The sequence below is a fragment of the Podarcis raffonei genome, chromosome 1 (genome assembly GCF_027172205.1).
Source record: "Podarcis raffonei isolate rPodRaf1 chromosome 1, rPodRaf1.pri, whole genome shotgun sequence".
Lineage (NCBI taxonomy): Eukaryota > Metazoa > Chordata > Lepidosauria > Squamata > Lacertidae > Podarcis > Podarcis raffonei.
Genome location: NC_070602.1, coordinates 107,030,323 through 107,054,065, shown reverse-complemented (window position 1 = coordinate 107,054,065; position 23,743 = coordinate 107,030,323). Strand labels below are relative to the sequence as shown.

Sequence of the window (23,743 nt, the reverse complement as noted above, 5' to 3'; positions counted from 1 at the left end):
TAAAGGCTAAGCCTGCCTATGTTGTGCACTTTTCTACCTTTTTAAAAAAGAAAGCAGGTGCCAGCAGGGCTGGCAATTTCATGCTCACTTCTTAGACACTTTTAATGTTCAACAATGCCATTTCAGTTTGGGGTTTTTGGCCCCCCAATTCCAGTACTAAGTGCCCTGATTTTTATTCTTTGTTTTTTAAAGGATGAACAGCTATCCCACCAGTACATGTAGACTGGATATCTGAATCTGGAATTCCAAAGGCAAAAACAAGTCTGGGGCACCCACAGAATATCATCAGCTCAAGCAATGGCATACTGTGGTACCTTGTTGTAGTTCTTTGCTAATTCCAGCATTTCCTTCACTACTGTCTCGTTGAGTTTGCAGTGCTCACTGTAGTCTTGAAGGGTTAAACCTTCCATCCAACTCTTCTTATGTAAATTGAGCAACATCTGGTGAGGAAAGTCAACAAAGTATTACTGATTGTGGAAGTGCTTACTCTAGGTGAGAGCAGGAGTTTGAGTATTAGTAATTGTGGCCTCAGTTATGCAATAAACTTTGAACTGTGAAGAATCATGCAGATTTTCTATGTCTATCAGGATTTGAAGCAACACATGGCAAGAGACAGGAAAGTTTTTGGTGACGGAAAGTGCTTAGAACACTGCTGCCAAGTCTGAATTAACTGGGGCTATCACAGATTATTTTTCTGTTTTGTAAGTTGACTCCTCACCCCAGAGTTGAGTATCCATTGGAGATCATCTGATGAGAGAGAAATTGTTTGCTCTAAAAGATAATTGTAAAACTTGAAGCCACCCTCACAGGGGGATTTATAAAGACCCAATTGAGTGCTAAAAATGGTTTGTGATCATGTGGTTTCAGGCATTCTGCCAGACTATCAGCTTCCAATACATAATTGGTGTCAGAATTGCAGAGGTCCGATTCCCAGTCATGAGAATGAAGTCATGAATGTGCAGAGAAGGACACTGGACTGAAATGGATGCCTGCACACTAGGTGAAGACTTCACATGTTAATGGAAATAGCCCTGAACCCTAAAATCTCTTCTTTGTCACACTTGGCAATTACTGTTCTCGCCTTTACAAAAGTGCTCGCAGTGTAATGAACAAAAATACAATCTCCTCAGGTTAGTTCTAAGGCCTAGACTCCAAAATGTAGAGCAGAGAGGGGGAAAAAAGGTTTTTCTGCAGGAACTAAGATCCAAAGGAACCATTCATTTGTACGTTTCTTAATGTCTTGAAAGCACAGGTCTATTACAGAAGGTCCAACACTAACACAAAAGTATTTCATTTCTCCTTTTTTAAATTTTTTGAATTGGCAAAGAGTTTGTCATCTGGTTCTTGCACACTTTTAATGAGGTGGTTCCAAGCAAGACAAAGGATAGATTCTGCTTGTCAATAAAACTATGTAACTGTAATGTTTGAATACAGCCTTTATTTAATTTCTATACCCTCCAATAACTAGCATGGGAGTTACTTGACATAGAAAGAGGCTGTCTTAAAGGGCAGAATCTAGTTGACACCCTGGTGCTTTTGATCCAGTAGATGCTTCTAATAACAGAACAAACCATTCCCTCCTGCAGTCCTCAGCATCCCCTTACACTGAAAATTGGCTCCAGAGAGCTGAGGGACTCTCTAGAACTTGGTGGAAGGGCAAATCAGCAAAAATCCCAGTCTCTTCTGTTTGTGAAAGCATCAATTGGATCAAAGCTCTTCTGTGACTGCAAGGGCACCAACTAGATTCTACTAAAAAACATTTACCGACAGTGATGAACAAGCCAAGTGGAATCCATTATTGCTGTCATACCATACAATAACATTCTGCATTTGGGGGAAATTAGTAGACTTTGTAAGGCAGAAAGGAAACTAGCAGTATATAGAAACCAGTATATAGAATTCTAGAACAACTTTTTTATTGTATCATTTGAAGCACAGAAAAGATTTTGGTTGTAATGAAACAACAACAACGAAAGAGTATGATGTACAACAAGGAATTATTAACTTGCCAGCAGTTATTCTTATGTTCAGCTTTGAACGACTTAAGTGTGTCTCTCAATATTACCTCAGCAAGTTTAAGGAAAAATTCTAATTGGATCATACAAAACTTAAGTTTTCATGAAACAAGGACCTTGACATCATCATTCATGATTTTGTAAACCTGAGGACTGATTTTGGAATAGAGTTTACATATGACTGTCCTGAAAATTTCTTTGGAATATTCAGCCACTGCAGAATGTTATACCATGCCACTCACAGGTAGTGGAAGGCATAAATATATTCATTCTGTACTGTAGCAACTACACACACAATCTGCTTGTTTTCAAAGACAATTCAAGATACTGGTGGTAATCTATAAAAGTTCTACACCTTAGGGAATACCTCATTCTCTACATGCAGGACCAAAGAAATGGAAAATAGCATTTAGAAATATGTGGGTTTAAAAATAGCCACATTTCCTTCATCATTTAAACAAAGATGTTCCTAAATTATTGACTTAAGACAGACTGATTTTCACCAAAAACTTATTTAGCATTCACTAGTTAGGCATGCAGGTGCCTTCTGGAAGAAATGTAGAATTCCACAATGAAGTTCAGGCTGAGGTTCATTTGGGCAAGGTAATGCATTCACCATATGACATAAAGGGGGGGGGGGAGAATGACATAAATGACAACAAAAGATATTAGAAATTAAAATTCTTATCACAACACTGCAGCATGCTGTAAGTCAATTTAAGCCATTTGCAAGCAATTTTTAAAATAATACCCCAAACAATTGAAAATACGCTAGGAACAAAACTTACCTTCTGTTCTAGTTCATTCTTCCTGTAGTTGATGGTAATGGAGTAGTAATGTCTATTTAATCCATGAATTAACGCCTAGAACATTTAAAAGCAATAAATAAAATATATCTGATAATTTCTACTAAATACATGCAAGAATCTGATTAAAGTCTAGAAACATGGACTTGAGCTGTAATTTGAAAAACTTTCCTGAAAGTTGTTTAGGTTTCCATATCCAAAGCTGCCCAAACATATAGCCATCAATTACATATTTTGCTGTACTTTATATTTTGCTAGAAACGCATCCAAAATGTAACACACATTTCCAAAGGGTACAAGCAGGGGACTATAACTAGGTATAGAAGATGATTAATCCTTTTAGTAAGGATGTATCTGTCTAAGTTATACTCAGATCAGACCTACTGAAATTAATAGACCTAAAGTAGACATGTTCATTATTTTCAATGAGACAACCCTGAGTAGGACCAACACGGGATACAACTCCTATTCCGTCACCCAAAATTTTAATTTTGGTGCAGTTATGTAAAATACAATCTTAAAATGGCCTTAAGCAAAGCAGACAATTTTCACACGACAATAGTTAAATTTTTAACATGAGTATTTGTCTCAAATGGAAGTTAAATAAATGCATGTAACTGTTTATGGCCAGGATCCAAAGTAATATCAGATCTGCACAAGGGAGAGCCACAGCCTCAACTGAGATTTGCTGTTTTTTGAAGGACAGAGGGTTTTCTGCCTGTTCTGGTGCCACAGTTTCTATCACTAAAAAGATAGAATCGCTTTTAGAAGCCAAACAGCAGCTTGTCTCTTTGACAGTAGGAGCTGCTACAACAAAACCCTATACGACAAGAGCTGTTATTCCACATGCAGACACACAACTATTTGAATTCTTGTTTCTTGTTTCTAAGGAATGACACATATTAATGGATGGTAATTTAGAAGGAATGTTGGAATATACAAATTGTTAGGTTTGGGCTTAGAATAAAGAACCTGCAAAGGTTGGCAATGCTTTTAACAGCTGATCTGAGACCAAGGTATTACTGAACTCTCTAAAACAAAATAATAATGAAGCATGACACTTTGGGGTTTGCCAGAGAGGTCATTACATGCTGCCTTGAAAAGCCCAGTAATATATTCTCTAGAAACAGACAAGCACAGGCTTGCCTGCACCCAATCAAAAACATTAGTGGGTTCTTCCATACTCATTAGGATTTGCAGTTTGCACAGATTCAAATTGAGTAATATACTTCCACCTTATTAAACAAGCATTCTTTGGTTTGCTCAATATTTTGTTAAGCTACTGCATTCATGCTACCAATATACGTTTTGAAGTCTGAGGAGTTTATGACTATGACTAGGTAGGAAGTCTCCAGGGTGAGAGAAAACGCTGGAGCCTATGATTCCAACTCAACAGTGGTACTATGCTGTTTTCAATGCAAGTCCAGTGTTTACAGCATATGTTGCTATTGGTGCTCCTGTAATTAATCTTTGGAGGAATAATTAAGGTTCTTTGTGGCAACTATCTGGGCCTTTTAAAATTCATTTTGAAAGAAAAAAATAATATATATATTTTTTGAAATTATTGTCATTAGAGCATGAGAATGATAGCGACAAAGCATTAATCATTCATGAGGGAATGCTTGTTTAAGAAACAAGAAGCTTCCTGTATGGAGCTCTGTTTATATCCAACTCTAAGAACTGTAGTCCTAAATGCCAGATTATTCATACAAGATAAAATAATATAGGGTGTTTGTTTTTATTTTTAAAAATTATATGCCTTACGACTACAAAAGTTCTCTAAGTGGTTTACTGTAGACAGTAAAAAAAATCATTAAAAAACCCCAAGATACATAAAAATTGCATGTAACTTGACTATTAAGCTTTTCACATGCACAACTTTGGATAGAATGAATTATCCCCTTTATCTTCTACCTGTGGTTAAAGAGAACATGGGAGGATGCCTGCAAACCCACGACTTGTATTTTGGATCACACTGCAAATAAAATCTCAGGTTATGAGGAAATATCCAAAAAGGCCTATTTTCTGAGGAGCTAAGATTGAAGTGCTAATGGAGGCAAGCTATAACCCCATAAGTACAGATTTGTTTAGCAGAGCTACTGAAGTCAGCAGAGATATTCCAAGCAATTAATTTGATGATTCAATGGAACTGCCCTTATGAACTCAGCACTTATATGAAAAACTAGGACCAACAGAAAGAGAGAACAGAAGAAGCACCAGTGTTTAAAACAAAACGATGTGGAAATAATTTATTCTAACACACACCTATAAAAATCTGATAAATCTGCATGTGATCTCTGGAAAAACAAGGCATGGCAGCCGTAAAAATGAGTCACTTTATGCAAAATGAAATCTCTTAACTTTGGCTGTAATATTGCATCTCTATAGTAAGAGTCAGTATTTTATAAATGTAATTTATTGTATTTATAAGCCATTTCATATTCAAAATGCTCAAATCAGTGTATTATAAAATGAAATATAAAATTAACAAATGTTTAAAATACAGTTCAACAACTTACACAAAGGCTGGTGGCCTACAAAGCTGATATTAACAACCTAGGAATGTCTGGATAAACAAAAACAAACTGCAGTTGGTACCTATCTAATTTCAGGAGGAAGAATGTTCCATAAAGATGGAGTTTTATTGTTAAATACCCTGATCCAAGTAATGATAGGACAAATATGAGAAACATGTGGGCCTTGTCTAATGACCTCAGTGATCAGATAGGGTTATGGAGGAAGATTACATTTACCAAAAAAAAGTGTGTGTGTATGCAAATATTAATAATATGTATTATAAATATATATATATATATATATATATATAGACACATATATACCAAATACTGAATTTACCTGGATAGATGGCTTGTTTAAGTGACCCAGATTTGAAGTTGTTTGTCTTGGTTCATGTCCCAAGACCATCATATTAGCATTGATCAATCTGAAAGCATCAATAACAACCTGTAAAAACAAGATGCCAAAGTCAATTCTTTGTAGAAAATACAAGCGATTGCACCAAGTAACAGTGGAGAAGTCACGATCAACTCACATCTGTTTTTGGCCTTTCTCCAGAAAATTATTTAATTATAATATTAATAAAAAAGAACCTCCTGCTGTCTCTGCCATCAGCACACCAACTCGGTTGAGTATTGTAAAGTGACACCAATTACTACATTTTGGGGGCAGCTGAGAAAAAATAAATTAAGTTTTATACACTCTTATTTTGGTGGCTTAAGTTTACACACACACACACACACACACACACACACACACACAAACTTTAAAAACATGTTTGTCACCTACATCTTACCTAGTCAAATTGAATGACAGGGAAACTAAATCTGAAAGTGAGCACAAGCTAAGGGACCATGTTTAAAGCCCAGTCCTGTCACATCAATTATACCACTGGAATACTTGAAATGACAACAAAATTATAGTCAGCAAGGAACTTTCCCCATGTATTCCCTTCTAGTCAGATGCTTTTTACTCCCTGCAAGTAGGAAAGAGGCTATAAACTGTCGGATGGATTATGACGACCTTGTCAGTGTCATGGCCAGGAGCAAAACCAAGCAAAACCAAAAAAGGGAAGGGAACAAAAATCAAGGTCACTTACATCTGTAAATATACAGTGGGCAACTTTCGGGGAGGTGTTTTTGTTTTGTTATTTACTTATTTTTGTTTAAGCGCTCTCAAACCATAGCCATAAAGGCGACTCTTGATTTTGCCTATGCAGCCTTCAGAAAGGACCCGGTGGGTACAAAACAGACACTGCAAATTCTGACGTGGGGCAACCAACACAAAAGACTACAATGCTAGAGACAAGTTGTTTTTCAATTCAGCCCTCAGTCCTTCAAGCTGTTTTGTTTAGCAGTGATCCAACTTTCCTTTTTCTCAAAGTAAAGAGCGCCGGTGTAGTGTAGTGTGAGGAGAGTCTAAAACCCCCAGTTTATCTCACCTCAACTACCAGCTACATTATCAGCTCTCCATCCATAGTAAGAGGATAATAACAGTAGCCTATTTTGCAGGATTATTTACAAGGAATGTGCAAAGCTTATTGAAGGAAAGGAGCATATTGCAGCTTTACAATTTTGTAGGAATAGCATGGCAAAAATCCACACTGAGCCTTAGGAAATGATACCAACAGACAATTGCATCAACACACAACCACCCATCTCCACTAGGGGAATGCCAGTGGCAAGTTAAATAGGATGTATATGAGATCGCAGGATGAGGAACCACTCAGAAGTTTTTAGGCTTCTTCCTAATGCAAATGTTTTCTGCATGGAAGCAGTGCTTGAATCAGACTATGATTCCAAGCAAACATTAAGAGCACAGGAGAGAGGCAGCCAGGACTCAATCCTAAGAGGCCTCCCAAAATGTACGAAAGCTGCATGGACTAAGGAGAATCAATGATTCAAAGGTTAGAATTACCAATGAGACCCCACAGAACTGAAATAAGAGGAGCTAAAAACATATCCAGAGGTTAGCAAAACAAATCCAGAGGTTATCTTCTTTCAATCCCTAAGCTACAGAAGCTGTTCGGTTCTGCTCTTCAGCTGGGTACCAAAGGGCAGCAAACAAGAGTTTAAACTGTTTGGATCAGAGGGTGAAACAAACAACTTTTGGGTGATTACATATTCTTTATGCCTACATGGCAGAAGAGAGAAATAACAAATGCAAGAGTATATTGTTGGAATATTATGTGATGCAAGTCATTCTTCATTGTAAGCACTGCCATAAGGCCAATGAGTAACAAACACAGCTACAAATAGGAATTTTCCTACGGCACTGTAAGCATCAACTATAGATTCTATTGTTCAGAAAATTAAAAGCATAAATTGTACTCCTGAACCAAAGTTTTTTTAAGCACTTGCTAATGAATGACACATCAAATGTTTAAGTCTTGTCTAATTAACAAAGCTCTCATCATCATGAAGTTAGAGAAAAAGAGACGCTGAAGAACCCTTCTCCCACATTTCAGCTCGCAACCTGCATAGCTTAATGTGGTTGCTGGAGGACTTACAAAGGGTGGCAACCCTGTTGGCTGATATTAACTCAAAAGGGGACATCTGTAGCTCACTGGCAGAACACCAGTTTGTAGGCAAAGGGTCCCAGATTCAATCCTTGGCATCTCTAGGTAAGACTACAAAAAACTGCCTGAAACCCTGGGCCACTGCAGGTCTGTGTAGACAATATTAAATTAGATGGATCTTTGATGTGACTCAGATTTAGGCAACTACCTGTGTCCTTATACAAACAGCAAACCATCAAAAGTATAAAGTTTGGGGAATTAGTTCTATAAGAAAAAGTCCCCAAACAGTATGGGACAAAGGTGTCTTACATTTTTTTTTAGAACTTGCATTAAATGAATGAAAACTCAGGAGTCAGTAGGTAGATTTACACCATGCTCAGCCCCCTGCTGCTTCCTGAAAGGGGTTAGCACTATCCTGCACCCCAAGCCCAATAGCTTAGCACCACGCCATTTCTTTTGGGTAGTCTGCAAAAAAGAACTATTATTTGCACATTAGTACCACAGAGTAACTGAAGTTGTCCAATGTAAGATGTAACTGAAGGCAAAAATATTTGGTGGGGTTTCTTGGGGGGGGGGGCAGAGATACCTGCACATTCCTTCTACCCTTATGATTATCTAATTAAATACATAATTTTAACCTAACATTGTCGTTTACTTGATGGGTTCCCCACCCGGTTTAAAAAGTTACTTTAGATTTCCAGACAGTGAGATCCAAATATATGCATATACTGTGTGCTTCCTAATAGAAGCAACTAAAAAGAGAAGAAAGAAATGAGAGTATGCAAGAGGTGGCTTGATGCTTTGTATAATCCTGATAAGAAAACCCCAAGCGCATATGTACCAAGAGGTTGGGACTCAGGGTGGGGTGGGGTGCTTAACAGCCCAGGAGGGGGCATTTTCAGGATTAGCCCCTAAGTTGTGGAATTCCCTCCCCACAGAGGTACACCTGGCAATTTCACTATACAGTTTCCAATGTATGCAAAAAATGTACCTCTTATCCTGGCCTTTGACACCCAAGATTAAGTTAAGTACTTAGTTCGTTCCGGAGGTCCGTTCTTAACCTGAAACTGTTCTTAACCTGAAGACCACTTTAGCTAATGGGGGCCTCCCGCTGCTGGCGTGCAGGCGCCGTACAATTTCTGTTCTCATTCTGAGGCAAAGTTCTTAACCCGAGGTACTATTTCTGGGTTAGCGGAGTCTGTAACCTGAAGCGTATGTAACCTGAAGCGTATGTAACGCGAGGTACCACTGTATATTTATATTTAGGACCCACTCTATCCTTGTGACTAATGGTTTAAAACTGTTTTTAACACTGTATTTTAAATGGTTGTAACCCACTTGTGTCTTATGGTGAAGGATGGGTCATAAATTAAACAAACCACCACCGCAACAGCCTTGTGGCTGTTGCTTCTCAGACACTATTCCTTTTCCAGCTCTTATCTCCTGTACTATCAGAGCTGATCAACTGACAAGGAAGGAAATAAAGTCACAGCTGACACTGTGGAGACACTGGCCATGTACCCCTCTGATAAATTGTGTGTGTGTGTAGCAGCTGCTAGTACCCCTGTCCCTGTTATGCATGCAGTAGAAAAATGATGGAAAGATGATCTCCCTGTGAAAAGCCATTCCCATGCCTAGATTTCCCTTCCTAGATTGAGGCAACTGTATGACACCGTTACAGCAACTACAAAAGCTGAGTGTTTTAGAGATCGGCGCCAGCTTTTAAATTTCAGTTATAAATCTAGTATTTTTAATGTAACGTTGGTTTCTTATCAGTTTCCCAAACTCTTGAAGCAGCATTTGAACCAGATGTTTTAATTTATGAACACCTGCAAATGCCCAACCACAGCAAAAAAGGGAGTATAAATAAAAAGTAAGTAAAAACATAACTAAATATTCTACACTGCAGTCCTCTAGAGGCTTACTTGATAGGAAACAACACAAATAAAGAATTTACACTGAGGATAAAGATACAATTACTTGGCAGTGTATCAGATTCAAAAGGTGCTTCATATTTTAGAGTACTAACACTTACACTCCTAGAATGGATTCTGACTGCTCCACTAGAAAACATGGAAGCCGTCCAAGACTGCAATGGCGTTTTCTAACAAAATTGCTTCTACTTGTATTTGAGCTCCATATGCACTTTTCAAAATCGCTTGCTGCAAACGATGCTGAATCAATGGCCAAGCATCAGGTTTTACAACTGTGTTATGATTACAGCGGCCCAGTTTTACAAGGTCATATTTGGGCAACGTTTATGGAAATGCCTTTAGCCATCTAATGGTTTGTGGTGGAACTATACAAGCACAAACGCTTTGGGAACCCTGGACATTCATCCAATAGCTTTGTTTCAAATCAATTTCCATGCTGCTCCTCGAACAGAGGCAATTCTATGGCTCTGATAATCACCAGTGGTCTGCCTATTTGACTGTGCTGTTGATCAGCGCTCAGATATATGTCCCTGGAGAAAATTATACAGTGGTACCCTGGGTTACAGATGCTTCGGGTTACAAACTCTGCTAAGCAGGAAGCAGTTGCTCCAGGTTAAGAACTTTCCCTAGGAGAAGAACGGAAATCGCATGCCAGCGGCGTAGCGGCAGCAGGAGGCCCCATTAGCGAAAGCATGCCTCAGGTTAAGAACAGTTTCAGGTTAAGAAAGGACCTCCGGAACGAATTAAGTTCTTAACCCGAGGTACCACTGTACTGGCTTTTATGCCTAGGCACAGCAATTGCATAAGGGCATCTGATTTGGAATTAAGAAAGTCATTTCTAATAAACTACTGGACAAAAATATGACTTGAGTGACATTTTGCTTCTACTTAACAGCATCATTACAACCAATGAGAAAAAGAATATTTTAACTACACCAAGATTAAAGGAATTCACTGTGATCACTATAGCAACTGTCTTAAGGAAAACTAACATGCTCAACAACCTGCAACCTAAAATTAGATCTGGGATGCAATAAAAAAGCATAAATGCAGCAACACACCCTACATTTTGATTTCTATGCAATCTTATAATTGCTTTTTTGCGCAGCAAGAACAAACGAGTCCCTTCTTTAGATAATCGTATCAAAATAAATAGGCTCATTAATGTCCAGTGCACTAATGAGCAGTGGATGAAGGAGGTGTTAATTATGCTACAGTAAGATTCAGGGATAAAGCCCTGGTGAGCACTTGCGATATATGCAGTAGCTCAAGCCTTCTTTAGGTTTGTGTACTTTGAATTTCATTGTGATGCGGTGACAGCAGTGCAGTCACCTTAAATTTAGCAGCGGAAACTTTGTGGACACAGTAGGGTCAATTCAAGAGGAAATAAATTGATATATCGCTTCCGTTTTTGCAAGGACTTGAGAGTTCTTTAGACCTCTAAATTTCTTCTGACCATGACAATGCATAATTGCATTAAAATGCAGCCTAAAGGCTTACATGACAATTACCTCTCCCTAAGAAGGGGGAATAAAGAGCTCTGTGTAACAGCAAAGTGGAAAAAAAGTATACAGATCAAGGTGGCTTTTTGTTATTACATGTTGTCCTATACAGCAATTCTTTTCACCAACTGGACGATTTAATCCTGCCTAGTGCAAGTGCCTTGAGACTTTGCAGAGGTCACTTCAACAGTAGACAGCTTATAACAAAACCATTAGCGGTTTGGCTAGCTTAAGGAAACCTCTTCCTTTCCTTTTTTTTGTTTATTATCACTGCATGAATCTGCAGCATATGATAGTTTATAATTTCTCAGGCTTGTTAAATTCATGTTAAAGGTCTGTTTTCTTGTTGAATAAATTTTGTTCATATAATGCTGCCTATTTCATACAGTGAGTCTTTAATAGCACCTTTGGTCTATGCGCAACTCACAGATCAAAACAGAGGACTAAAATAGGGGTTGATGATGCTATTTACATGTGTGATTCCTGCTGTCTTCTTGTTAGTAGCTTTAATATAATAGAAGACCTTGTCTGTTTTGTAATTAACACATCTTTACTGGAGAGATATTTGGAAGTGATTGCTGTGAATATACTGGTTAGTAAAATAAACACAATCACACACCACTTTCTGTTATCAGACAAATTTGTGAATTGTACACATTATACTCCAGATCAACAAACTGTGATATAACAGCCAAGTAGAAGACACATTTATATAACCTTATATTTTTTTCTGAATACGTGTATTCATTCTGACCTTGCAAATATAATTAGTTTGTGGGATGCATGGAATTCAGTACCATGTTTAGTAATTGCAATGTTTAGAAATAGATACTAAATATTTTGAAGCTGCCAATACAAATTAAAAACTGTACCTATGTATACATCTGTGTTGGTTTTAAAATTGTATGAAAAACAGCTACATTCCATATTTGTATCAACAGCTGTCCTCTGATCAAAGGTCCATGATACTGCTTGTTTTGTCAAAATCTAGCATTCAACTGAATTTCCATCTATACACATTTTATCCAAATCATGAAATAATCCATTTAACAAGCTATCATCCTAATAAGTTCTTTCAATATGATTAATTACAGACCAGTAAAGGGAATATTTTTACTACTTTTTAAAATCTATTTTCTAATATATTGTTGTGTTTTTAAGAATCCAAGACCTTCCAGTGGAATTATAGCTTTTACAAGTGTTTATATACTTGAAGGTATTTTTTAAAAAATAAAAAAACTTTTTAAAATGTCTATACACAATCAGAGGTAACAACATTTCAGGGGGAGGGCATGCTACAAATACAGATTTAACATCTAAGGTGATTAACTGCAATCAGTTAATTCAGTTCAGTTACTCAGAAAAGAAGCTATTTCTGGCATATATTTCCAGCAAAAAACCCAACAACCCCCCACTAAACCCTACGACATACAGAAGCTCTTTCAAAAATGTATTGTGTTGCAATTCAGTCATCTAGCTATTGTTCATGCCATAGTTTTATGAAGAAACATAATATTGCATAAGAAATTCTTTGCAAAGGATATAATGTAGCTATGCTAGGTGCAGAAGAAGTAATGTCCCATCTAAAATCTCTTTTATCACCTGCAACTGACCTGTTATCAACTGCTTAGTTGGTTTCTAAATTCTTTAAAAATTAAATGGAACACATGACCCTTGAAGCGCAGCTAAGGTTTATGACCACTTCGTTATTTATGCTGCCATGCACACTCAGACAACCACAACTGAAGAACATCTTTGGTCCCCTGTAAGCCCACAGCATAAAAAATTCAGAGAAATCTTACTTTTTATGCCATTTCCAATGAAAAGCACTAAGAACAGAAACTGACTCATGCCAAATGCATATCACTGAATTGCTGTGATTGTGAGTTTGAGGTCTGCTACATGGAAATTATTTATAAAAATGTCAATTTTAGCTCTGGAAAAGAGATTCCTAGGAGTATGCACATTTTATTTCTTTATCCTTGGAGAATTTGTTTGCTTTGGGTCAGGTCTACTATGCAACCTGAATACCCATACTGGGAGGGGAGACAGCTACAGAATAATACATTTATCTTGACAAGCAAAGGCATGCATCTCTAAGCCAGAAACAGAAAAACCGCAAGTTTCAAGGCTATTTGCCTTAATGAAGATAGATGGATTATTCTACATCCACCATGGTAAAAGGCATTTAAAAATTAATACTTTTAAACAAAAAGTCTACTTGGAACTTTTTGGTTTAGGGCAGGGAAATAAACTGAAATAACCCTTCGAATTTAAGTAAGCTAGCACTACCGTCTTATCTAAAGCACAGCACTAATTGAGTACCACTGCATTAAAGAAAACTATTCAGCATACAAAAATTGCTTTTGTTAAGTAAGATATTTCTTTTTCAGCTCCTAGAAGACAAACACAAATCTCATCTTCACATACTAAAAGATGAAATAAAAAAACCTTTAAAAATTCTTAGATGTGTATTATACATACGTTAAAAGTTAACAGGACAGAAGATAAAACTGGTACTGGAATGCAATTTGCTACTAATGGTCAGTTTAGGAAACCCACACTGAGACTACAAAGATGATCGACCAAACCATGGAATCACTGTTTGGAGGAACATAAATGAGCCCCAGTTGCATGCACTTCTTCATTCCCCTCCTAATCACACAAGACTTCCCTTCCCCTTTTCCCAGTCTACTCACGTATGGTTTCCCCCATTACCTACTTAGCACTAACCAAAGTTTGTCACAATGTCTGAATTAGCTAACTGATAAGTGCTTGCCTTCCAAAAGGAGAATCAGAAACACGCCAACAGATTTCTGAAACTGATTCCCAAACTTTGCATATTCAGAACGTGGAGAAATATGGACTGTACTAAACAGGGGGGGAAAGCCACAAGTCATATGGGATGGGGTGAGGAGCCTATGTGTGAATCCATGGCTTATTTGTGATCCTCCAAACTATGGTTTGATCACTTGAATTAAGCCACTTGTTAGATGTAGTTCTGTAAATTGTGCAAATGCCCTTGGTACATGTCTGAGGTTTATTATCATAAACAAGGTTTGTGAAGTTGGCACTTTCTAACAAGGCGTAAGCCAGCAGTTCTAATTTCCCCCCTCTATGGACGACTTTAAAATTGCTAGGGTCTCTGCTGACCACTTAATAAAATGAGCTTATCTCTTCAGTGTCAGTATCAGTATCAATACCAATGCCATATTATGAAAACCACAGGCCCTAAGCCAGGATGCTGAGAAAGGTCACTTTAACTGATTTTTCAAAGGGAAAAATTAATAGGCTGCACCAACACCATATTATGAAAATCTTAGGTCCACGCTAGGGCCTTGTTAGCCTGTTCGATAATCCAGCCCTAATCAAAACAGTCTTGATTATCCATCATCTGTGGGGCAGGGGAGAGAATCTATCAAGTGCAGAGCTGGAGTCAGAAATTCTTGACGATTCCAAAACCTTTCCATGTATCACCTGAATGGAGTTCTGGGACAAACAGTAATCTAGCTGAGAATATCTCGTCAAAGCTAACATTTAGGTTACATCACTTGTGCATGTGTATTTCACAACACACACACACACACACACACACACTATACATTGTTTCATGTGCAAGGTGAACTAGCATCACAACCTGTATCAGCTTCTATGCCACAGAATTATAGAACTGTAGAGTTGAAAGGGACCTAGAGGGTCATCTAGTCCAAATCCCTGCAATACAGGAATCTCAACTAAAGCATCCATGACAGATGGGCATCCAACCTCTGCTTAAAAACCCCCGAGGAAGGAGAGTCCACAACCTCCCGAGGGAGTCCAATCCACTGCCAAACAGCTCTTACTGTCAGAAAGTTCTTCCTGATGTTTAGTCAGAATCCATTGGTTTGGGTCCTACTCTCCTAAGCCTGAGAAAATAAGCTTGCTCCATCTTCCATGTGGCAGCCCTTATGATATTTGAAGATGGCTATCATATCTCCTGTCTCCTCTCTTCCAGGCTCAACATACCCAGATCCTTCAACCATTCCTCATAAGGCTTTGCTTCCAATCCCTTGATCATCTTTGTTGCCCTCCTCTGCAGCACATGTCCCAGTTTGTCAACATCCTTCTTAAACTCTGGCACCCAGAACTGGACACAGTTCTCAAAGTGTGGTCTGACCATGGCAGAATAGAGTGGCATTAAAACCACTCAATCTGGTGAGAGCAACTGCTCATTTTTGGAAGTGTTTCCAAGGGCTAATTTTACCTTTACCTACTTATGTGTTTAAGATTTGTGAGGTTAAGAGAAAAAAATGTTCAGACGTAAGCTGCTGTATTACTGAAATTAGCTTTAATGTATGTCAGAAATGTGCCTTAAGCATACAATCTATATAACTGCTCAAAGATGGTAGTCTAGCATGCTGATATTACAAAGACTAATGTCTTTGGCAAGCTTTGTACTCCTTCCTTAAAAACACTCTGAAATATAATGGAGGGTGGGGAAAAGCGAGACACTGGAGTCAGTACTAGAGTTGAGGATTTGTGATATGACTGAAAAGAGAGCTTACGAGTTAGGCTTCAGATCCAAGTTGTCAACTTGACAGAACTGAAGTTGCATTTAGAAGCAGCCAAAGATCTGTGCCAAAGTCATCTTCTTGCATTACAGAAGATCTGAATGTGTCAGTCACACAGCCCACAGTAATGCAGAAAGGCCAGAGAAATCAACATTAAGTTTTGTTGATTTTGTTGGCATTTCTCTCAACCAATTCACTAAGCTCTCCGTATTTGTCCAAATAAGCCAGTTAGACAGAAGACAGGTAAGAATAAAATGCTTAAGAAAGGGCACTATTCAGTGTATAGATTAACACTCTGCATGTAAACACTCCTAAGCTGTGAAGCAATTTACATACAGGAAAGCACTGTGGATGAATCTACAACAATCTCACCAAAACAAATTACATCATGAAGAAACTTATTGCAGGCTACAATATAGCAGACACAATTTTAAACAAACAAACAAACACTTTTAAAAATTGGAACCTGAAAAAGCACAAAATATGACAGGAAAGCAGGATTTAGAAGTATTAGCAAATGTATTGTGAGATAGGGGAAAGATAGCCCTGCAGCATCATTTGAGAGCAAAAGGAAACAACTATAGGGTCAGGTACAGTGCACTGAAAAGATCAGGGAACAGGGAACAGGGAACAGTGGGAAAGAGGAAGCAGTGGGGGGGAGAGCACAAAACGCAAAAATAAAAGAGGGGGCAGCACTAGTTGAACGGTTCAGAGTGCACAGTGGTGACCCACAATGGCTGCTTTCAGGCAAAACTGTCTGCAGCACCATAGCTCTGTGCTTCAAGCCTTGGCACAGGCCCCCTGGAAAGGCTACTTTCCTAAACCCACTATTGCTTCTTCCCTGCCTCCACACAGGAACAACTTACTGCACTGTGGGCAAACACTGCTATAAATTATGTTCTGCTACAAGAAATAACAGTGAAGCTGATCATGCTTACCCCTCTGACTGAACTGGAGCCATCAAAAGACAACCTTAGCTACTTCTGGAAGATCCTCAGGCACTGGATTACAGGAAGTCAGTTCCATAACCAGGGAAGAGCAAACAAGATCACTTACCTGCGCACCCTCTGCAACTGGAACTTGGCACAAAGATGGCAGTGTTTTGAAGGCACTCTAGGTTGATGCCAGGGAAGAGGGCGGGAATTGTGGGGAAGGGCTCTTGCTTCTACAGCACACTGCTCATGGCTTTCTGAAACTAGAATCTGCCCTTTGACTTTTGCTATGGCAACATTTAGGGATCCAATGCAAATTTTGTAGCAGTGACATAAAGTGCACCTAGTTGCCTTGCCAAGTAAGAGGTGGGCTGCCCCATCTGTACAAACTGAAGGCAGAATGGATTGCAGTGGCCGGGTCCTATCTAGCTCACAAGGACACAGCCCTTTCAACAGATGGAACTCATTGTAAGAATACCTGGCCAGCGCTAGCAGTAGATGCAGAACCAAAATCACTCCATGACAACCAACCGGAGGAGGGAACTATTTATGGTGGGAGTCCAAACCTCCCACAGAGTACAAGATTTGCCAGCCATTGTTAGTTCTTCAGCTCAGGATTTTGATTCGGAGGGCTCACCCATATTCAGCTTTCAATCATGGTTCACCCATGAGTCAGCACTTGGATGAAAAAAAGGAGGTGTCATTTCCTACGACAGCACAAGAATGTTTCTCTGTATGTTGCCATCCCATTAAGTCTTTCCCTCACCCCTCTCTATGTCTTGTACAATTACCTCTATAGCTAAGTGGATCAAGGCCCAAAGTGCAGTATCAGCATCATGTATATGGGGCCAACATTCTGAAGATGGAGGAGGAGAGGACAGCAGGGAGCATGTGGCGATCAAATGAGAGGCAGCTGCAAGCAACACCCATCTCTGCTCCCCCAAAGCAGCCATTGCTGCCTGGACTGCTTGAAATAAAAAGAAAAGTCTGTCGGGGGGGGGGGGGAACCACCTGGTCCTAGTTCCCAGCAACTGCTATCTGGGTTGGGACAAATAAAGAAAGGAATGGGCCAGTCTAGTGGGGTAATTCTAAAGGGGAGGCACGGGGGGGGTGTTACATGGGAGTCTGGACCCCTGCCATGTGATAAAGACCCCCTTAACGATAGAAGGTAAAGGTAGACCAGGGTGAGTCTGGATTGCATTTGGGTTCTGAATGAGATGACCCACTTGTGGATAGAAAGGTTCACTGAGTAAGAGATGGGGAGGTGTTTCGGAGTAAAGGTTGAAGCTATCTACAAGTGGATCAATCCCTTCTGTGTCCAGGGCGGCTGTCTACCAGCTCCATCTGGTACGCAGGCTGAGACCCTACCTGCCTGCGGACTGTCTCGCCAGAGTGGTGCATGCTCTAGTTATCTCCCGCTTGGACTACTGCAATGCGCTTTTGAAGGTGACCCAGCAACTGCAACCAATGCAGAATGCAGCAGCTAGACTGGTGACTGGGAGTGGCCGCCGAGACCATATAACACCAGGCTTGAAAGACCAACATTGGCTCCCAGTATGCTTCTGAGCACAATTTAAAGTGTTGGTGCTGACCTTTAAAGCTCTAAACGGCCTCGGTCCAGTATACCTGAAGGAGCGTCTCCACCCGCATTGTTCAGCCTGGACACTGAGGTCCATCGCCGAGGGCCTTCTGGCGGTTCCCTCCCTGTGAGAAGCAAAGTTACAGGGAACCAGGCAGAGGGCCTTCTCGGTAGTGGCGCCCGCCCTGTGGAACGCCCTCCCATCAGATGTCAAGTAAATAAACAACTATCTGACTTTTAGAAGACATCTGAAGGCAGCCCTGTTTAGGGAAGTTTTTAATGTTTTATGTTTTATTCTGTTTAATATTCTGTTGGGAGCTGCCCAGTGGCTGGGGAAACCTAGCCAGTTGGGCGGGGTGTAAGTATATTGTTGTTGTTGTTGTTGTTGTTGTTGTTGTTGTTGTTGTTATTAATTACTATTATTATTATTTGCTGTCTACAAGTGATCCAACCCCTTTGCATACAGGTAGTTGCACTCTGAGCACAACAGATAACCACTATTTACATGGGCACTTGTAAGCACACAATCTGGCCAAGGGAACCTGCAATGCTCCTTGGTTTGCTGAGGATGAAGTGGGCAGTTACAAGTCCCTGTGTGTGTCAGAAATCTACCATCCAGGTGATCACGAAGCCACTGCAGGTTTCAGGCCAAGTTTTATAACCAAAACAGTCTTGGTTGACCTGACTGATGATCTCTATAGAGAGAGGCAGGGCAGGGTGACTGTTACTTCTCCTTGACTTCTCAACAGCTTTTGACACCACTGACATTCTGGTATTACTTGGGGGCGGGGGGAGGTTACTGGAGATGCTGTATTAGGATGGTTCTGCTCCTATCCATAGGGCCCTTACTAGAAAGTAATACTGGTAGACTGTTGCTTGGCTCTGTGGCTTTTGAGCTGTGGTCTTTTGCAAGGGTCTATTCCTTCTCTTGCTATTCAGTAATGATGATGGCATACAGCTCTCTCTCTCCACTGCATCTGAATAAGGAATGGCTATGCAAGTGCTGGACCGGTGTCTGAAAGCTGGATGGGGGTGAGTAAACCTAAAGCTGAATCCTGGTAAGACAGGGTCAGTGTGGGTGGGAGGTTCCTGTGCCTGGGAATTAGGTGGATGACCTCTTCTGGGGTGGGGTTTCACTCCCCCTGAAAAAAACATATCCAAAGCCTAGGAATACTCCTAGATTCTAACCTACCACTTGAATCTCAAGTGGCTTCTGGGGCTAGGAGTGCTTATGCCTAGCTTAGGCTGGTTCGCCAGCTACAGCAGTTCCTGGACTAGAATAGCCTGGCCTCAACTGTCCACGTCCGGTGACCTTCTGCATGGACTATTGTAATGCACTTGTGGATGGTCTGGAGACAGCAGCTAGTGCAGAATGCACCTGCTAGGTTGGGTAAGTGGGGCAACCTGACGAGACCATGTGCCACCAGTCCTGAATGAAAGCACTGCACTTTCTGTCAGTGAGCTAACATGCTCAAGCTGGGGTTTTTACTACTAGTGTACATTTGGTGATTGAAAAGAAAGAGTGGGGATGTTCAATCTCAATATTTCATTGGGGTTTCAGGGGTTTTTTTGTTCTTTTAATGTGCACATTAAAAAAAATGATTTAAAAATTGATCCCTTTGGGTTCTTTGACGAAACAGGACACCTAATACAGTATTTTTTAAAAACTGTCTCACAAATGAACAAAGCAAGCTGAAGATAAAAACTGCAGGAAGAAACCAACATTAAAATAAAAGAACAGTAAAGATGTGATGCCTCATATTGTGTGGGAAAATATATGTGAGGTTTAAGCAAATAAGATGCTCTGGGGGGAAACTGGTCTCATGGTGCTCACCTCTTCAAAGTACCCCACGAGAAACAAGGGGAGGGGAGCCACCATCAATTTGCAAAAGGAATGTTGTAATTTTACTTACTATACCTCGCCATGCACAAGCACTTTCAAATGTATCCAATTTTCTCTCTTTATAATAATTCACAACAAACCAAGAACAAAGGAACTACAGATTCTAAAGTGAGAGTAGCTGCTGGGGTGGAAAACAGAACATACAGAAAATGATATGGCAGACTGAGGTTAATGGGGCACCTGAACTTGTGGCAAGCACCCCCGTATGGGGTTTTACACTCATTGTGTCATTTTGTCACCGTGTTACATCATAGGTAGGTGCAGTTATTCTTTGGCAGATTGCTTGCTTCCAACAAATTACATCTATTAGCTACTGCTTAGGAGGTGGATTCGCTATGGCCTGGGATAAGTACAATAGTTTCTACAGAGAGATAAAATGAAGCTTCATCTCCATCAATCTCTTCCTTACATCAGAGTGGATAAGCAGATAATAAGGACACATGTAGCTGCCTTAAACAGAGTCAGGCCACTGGTCCAGGTCGCTCAGCACTGTCTACCTTGACCAGCAGTGGCTCTCCAAGGTTTCAGATAGACTCTTTCCCAGCCCCACCTGGAGATGCCAGGAATTGAACCTGGCACCTTCTGCATGCAAAGCAGATGTTCTACCACTGAGCCATGGCCCCTTCACAAACAAAACAAAACAAAACCCCGAGAAGGTATAGACATTAAGTCCACTTCAGATAATCATTTTATGCAGTGAAATCAACTAAGTTAATTTTCCCTAATTGATTTTGGCTTGTTACATTCATGGCCATTTCATGGCCAGATCTGGTTCTACCTATTTTTAAATGATCTACTAGCACACACACAGCAGGTCATTTATCTGGACACACGTTTGATCAGTTACAAGTTTAGCTCAACAAAATAAGGGGAGCAGAGTGTGGGAAGAGTAGAGCACTAATCCCACTTCCTTTTTTTCATGCATACCTTAGCAACTAGGAAGACTTGAGATAGTCCTCTCTCCTAATTGCTGCAATATATTAAGGCAATTCCCTATGAGATTTGGCAGCGAGAATACCTGTGAATCAATTCCCCCATCTTCCAAAGAATCCAGGCCTCTTGAAGGGTTGAGGAAGCCCTATCAGGCAACACCATTGTACCCTCCCCAAATTCCAGTAAGTGGTATGGAGGAGTACAAGAGCTTATTCCAACATCATGCTCTGTGCTTGATTCACTGCAGGCCCCTACATCTCAATCCCATCCCACAACAAATGCAAGATGAGATGTGGCTTACAGGTCTAAGCAGAGATAGATACAAGTGAAATATTTAGCGGAAGAAAGGAAATGGCTGTGGATACAGTTTAGAGGCTTCATAATGCTTAGCAGCAGCCAGGAAAGCTTCAGAACTGGAAAGTTTCATTAACAGACCTGTCATGTCCAAGGGCTATGTAGGTATTTATTAGAATTAAGAAACTCTACTTCCTCTTCTATTCATTCCAAAGTTGCCGATTAAACATGCAGTGAACCAGACTAAGTAACTCTTTATACATGTTATCAATGTTTACTACAGAAAGCGACACTAAATGGGCTAAAATAATAACGGAAGCTGTAGATATTCTGAAACAATACAAAAACAATGGTATAATACATTGTATCAAATGAGAGATCTTGAAGGCAAACTGAAGACTAGCACCAAAAACAATGCACATAGTGCTCCTTCTCAGAATCTCTGAAAGTATTTGAGCTCTAGATATGCCTGAATAATATCCTGCACTTCAGATACTTGCTTGAGTCTTATATTTTTTTTAATTCCTTTTTGTTTTGTTAAATCAACACACTTGTACCAACATTCTTGGCTTTTCAAAATGAAAATTAACAACAAACAACAATTATTATGTTGTTATAATACGCATGCAAGTTGACATCTCATCACAACTACAGCAGCAATATTAGCTGCTCACCTGCATTACCATCCCCAAACCATTAACACAAGACTTAAATACTTAAAATATTTATAAAACTGTATAAATGCCATACATACTATTAATTTAATGACTATTCTGCAATACAATAGAAAAGCATGCTCAAACAAAACACCTCAGCAGTATTTTAAAGCAGTAACCAACTAGCCAATTTCTGTATGTTCTGAAGTTTTTCTAATCCACTCTCCCTGTGGCTGAGCAAAATCGAATTGCCTCTCACATTTGCAGACAGCTCTGTGAAGGTGATAATAGAGCTGCTCCCTGCTGTCATGAGGCAGGAAATAGGAAAATGGCATATGGGGCTAGAAAGAAATAAAAAAAAGAAAGAACCAAACAAGAACAAAAGAGATTTCAACAAAGGACAAACTATAACCCAATATGCTTTGCAAGTTAATCTCTTTTCATAATGATTTCACATAATCATTCATCTGCAAACTTACCCTAAAACGTGAATGGCTGCAAAGTCTTTGGGGAAAGTTTTTATTCCGAAACGTTTGGAACACACAAAGTGTTGTGTTCCTGCTCTATAAAGCAAGAGTGTTATTTCTATCCATGAAAGATCGAATCCAGCTCAATCTAATAGGGCAGATTATTTATGTCGCCAGGCTTTGAACTCATTTATTTCTTTTAAAAAATTAAGCTCTGCCTCAATTTAAAAGAGCAAGGCTGCTTACAAATGTACGTAAGCAATTGTTACTCATAAAAACCCTTAAATAAAGTCCCAGCTATAATAGCAAATCGCAAATGCTTACATCACAGGCAAGCTGCTAATCTGACTCTAAACACATTTACTCAGAAAAACTGTACAGTTTCAATGGGACCCGCTTTCTAATTTCACTTCATATATTTCATATAAATTTCTAAGATTGTAGCCTTAGGGTGTCATTTTTAAAAAGAGATGTTACCTATCAACAAAATGCAGCATCTCGACTGCTCACTGGGTTCAGAATCTGACCACCATGTTACGCAGCCACTAAAAGGCCTGCACTGGCTGTCAATTAGCTACCGGGATAGGTTCAAGGTGCTGGTACTGGTGCTGAAAGCCTTATTCAGCTCAAGATAGGATACCTGAAGATTGCCTCACCCCTTATATACCCAACTGATCACTGTACTCTGCAGGAAAGGGTCTCCTTCAGATGCCATCTTATCAGAAGGTCCACTCTGCACAATGTAGGAATTGGACAATTCAGTGTGATGGTACCTACCCTTTAGAATGCCCTCTCCTTACATATCAGAAACACATTGTCTCTACTGTCCCTTCTGAAAACTTCTATTCCAAAATGCTTTTGAGTGGATATTTTTTATCCCAGTTTTTCATCTGTGTTGGATTGAAATTGTATTTATGTATGTGTTTATTGTCAAATCTTTTATGGTAAGCGATTCATAAACGACGTAAGTAAACACAGAAGGGCTCTTCAAGAGCAAAGAGGGAAAGAAAAAAAGAGACAGCAGTTACAGGACCAAGTTGAGCTATTTCCATCTACAGAAGTATGGATGTGACAATGTTAATAATATCTCATTAATGAGATATTATTAACATTGTCACATCCATCCTTCTGTATGCA

General features: G+C 39.6%; 1 protein-coding gene across 1 annotated transcript in view; it reads right to left on the bottom strand.

Annotated features, from left to right (window-relative positions):
- The window catches only part of PSMD14 (proteasome 26S subunit, non-ATPase 14), a 50,156-nt gene that overhangs the window by 5,056 nt on the left and 21,357 nt on the right, over window positions 1-23,743 (bottom strand). Inside the window, exons 6-8 of the mRNA XM_053408095.1 lie at window positions 5,678-5,785; window positions 2,804-2,878; window positions 315-440 (exon numbers count right to left, since the gene is read on the bottom strand). Coding sequence (XP_053264070.1) covers window positions 315-440; window positions 2,804-2,878; window positions 5,678-5,785 — 309 coding nt within the window. The remainder of the gene's footprint in view (window positions 1-314; window positions 441-2,803; window positions 2,879-5,677; window positions 5,786-23,743) is intronic.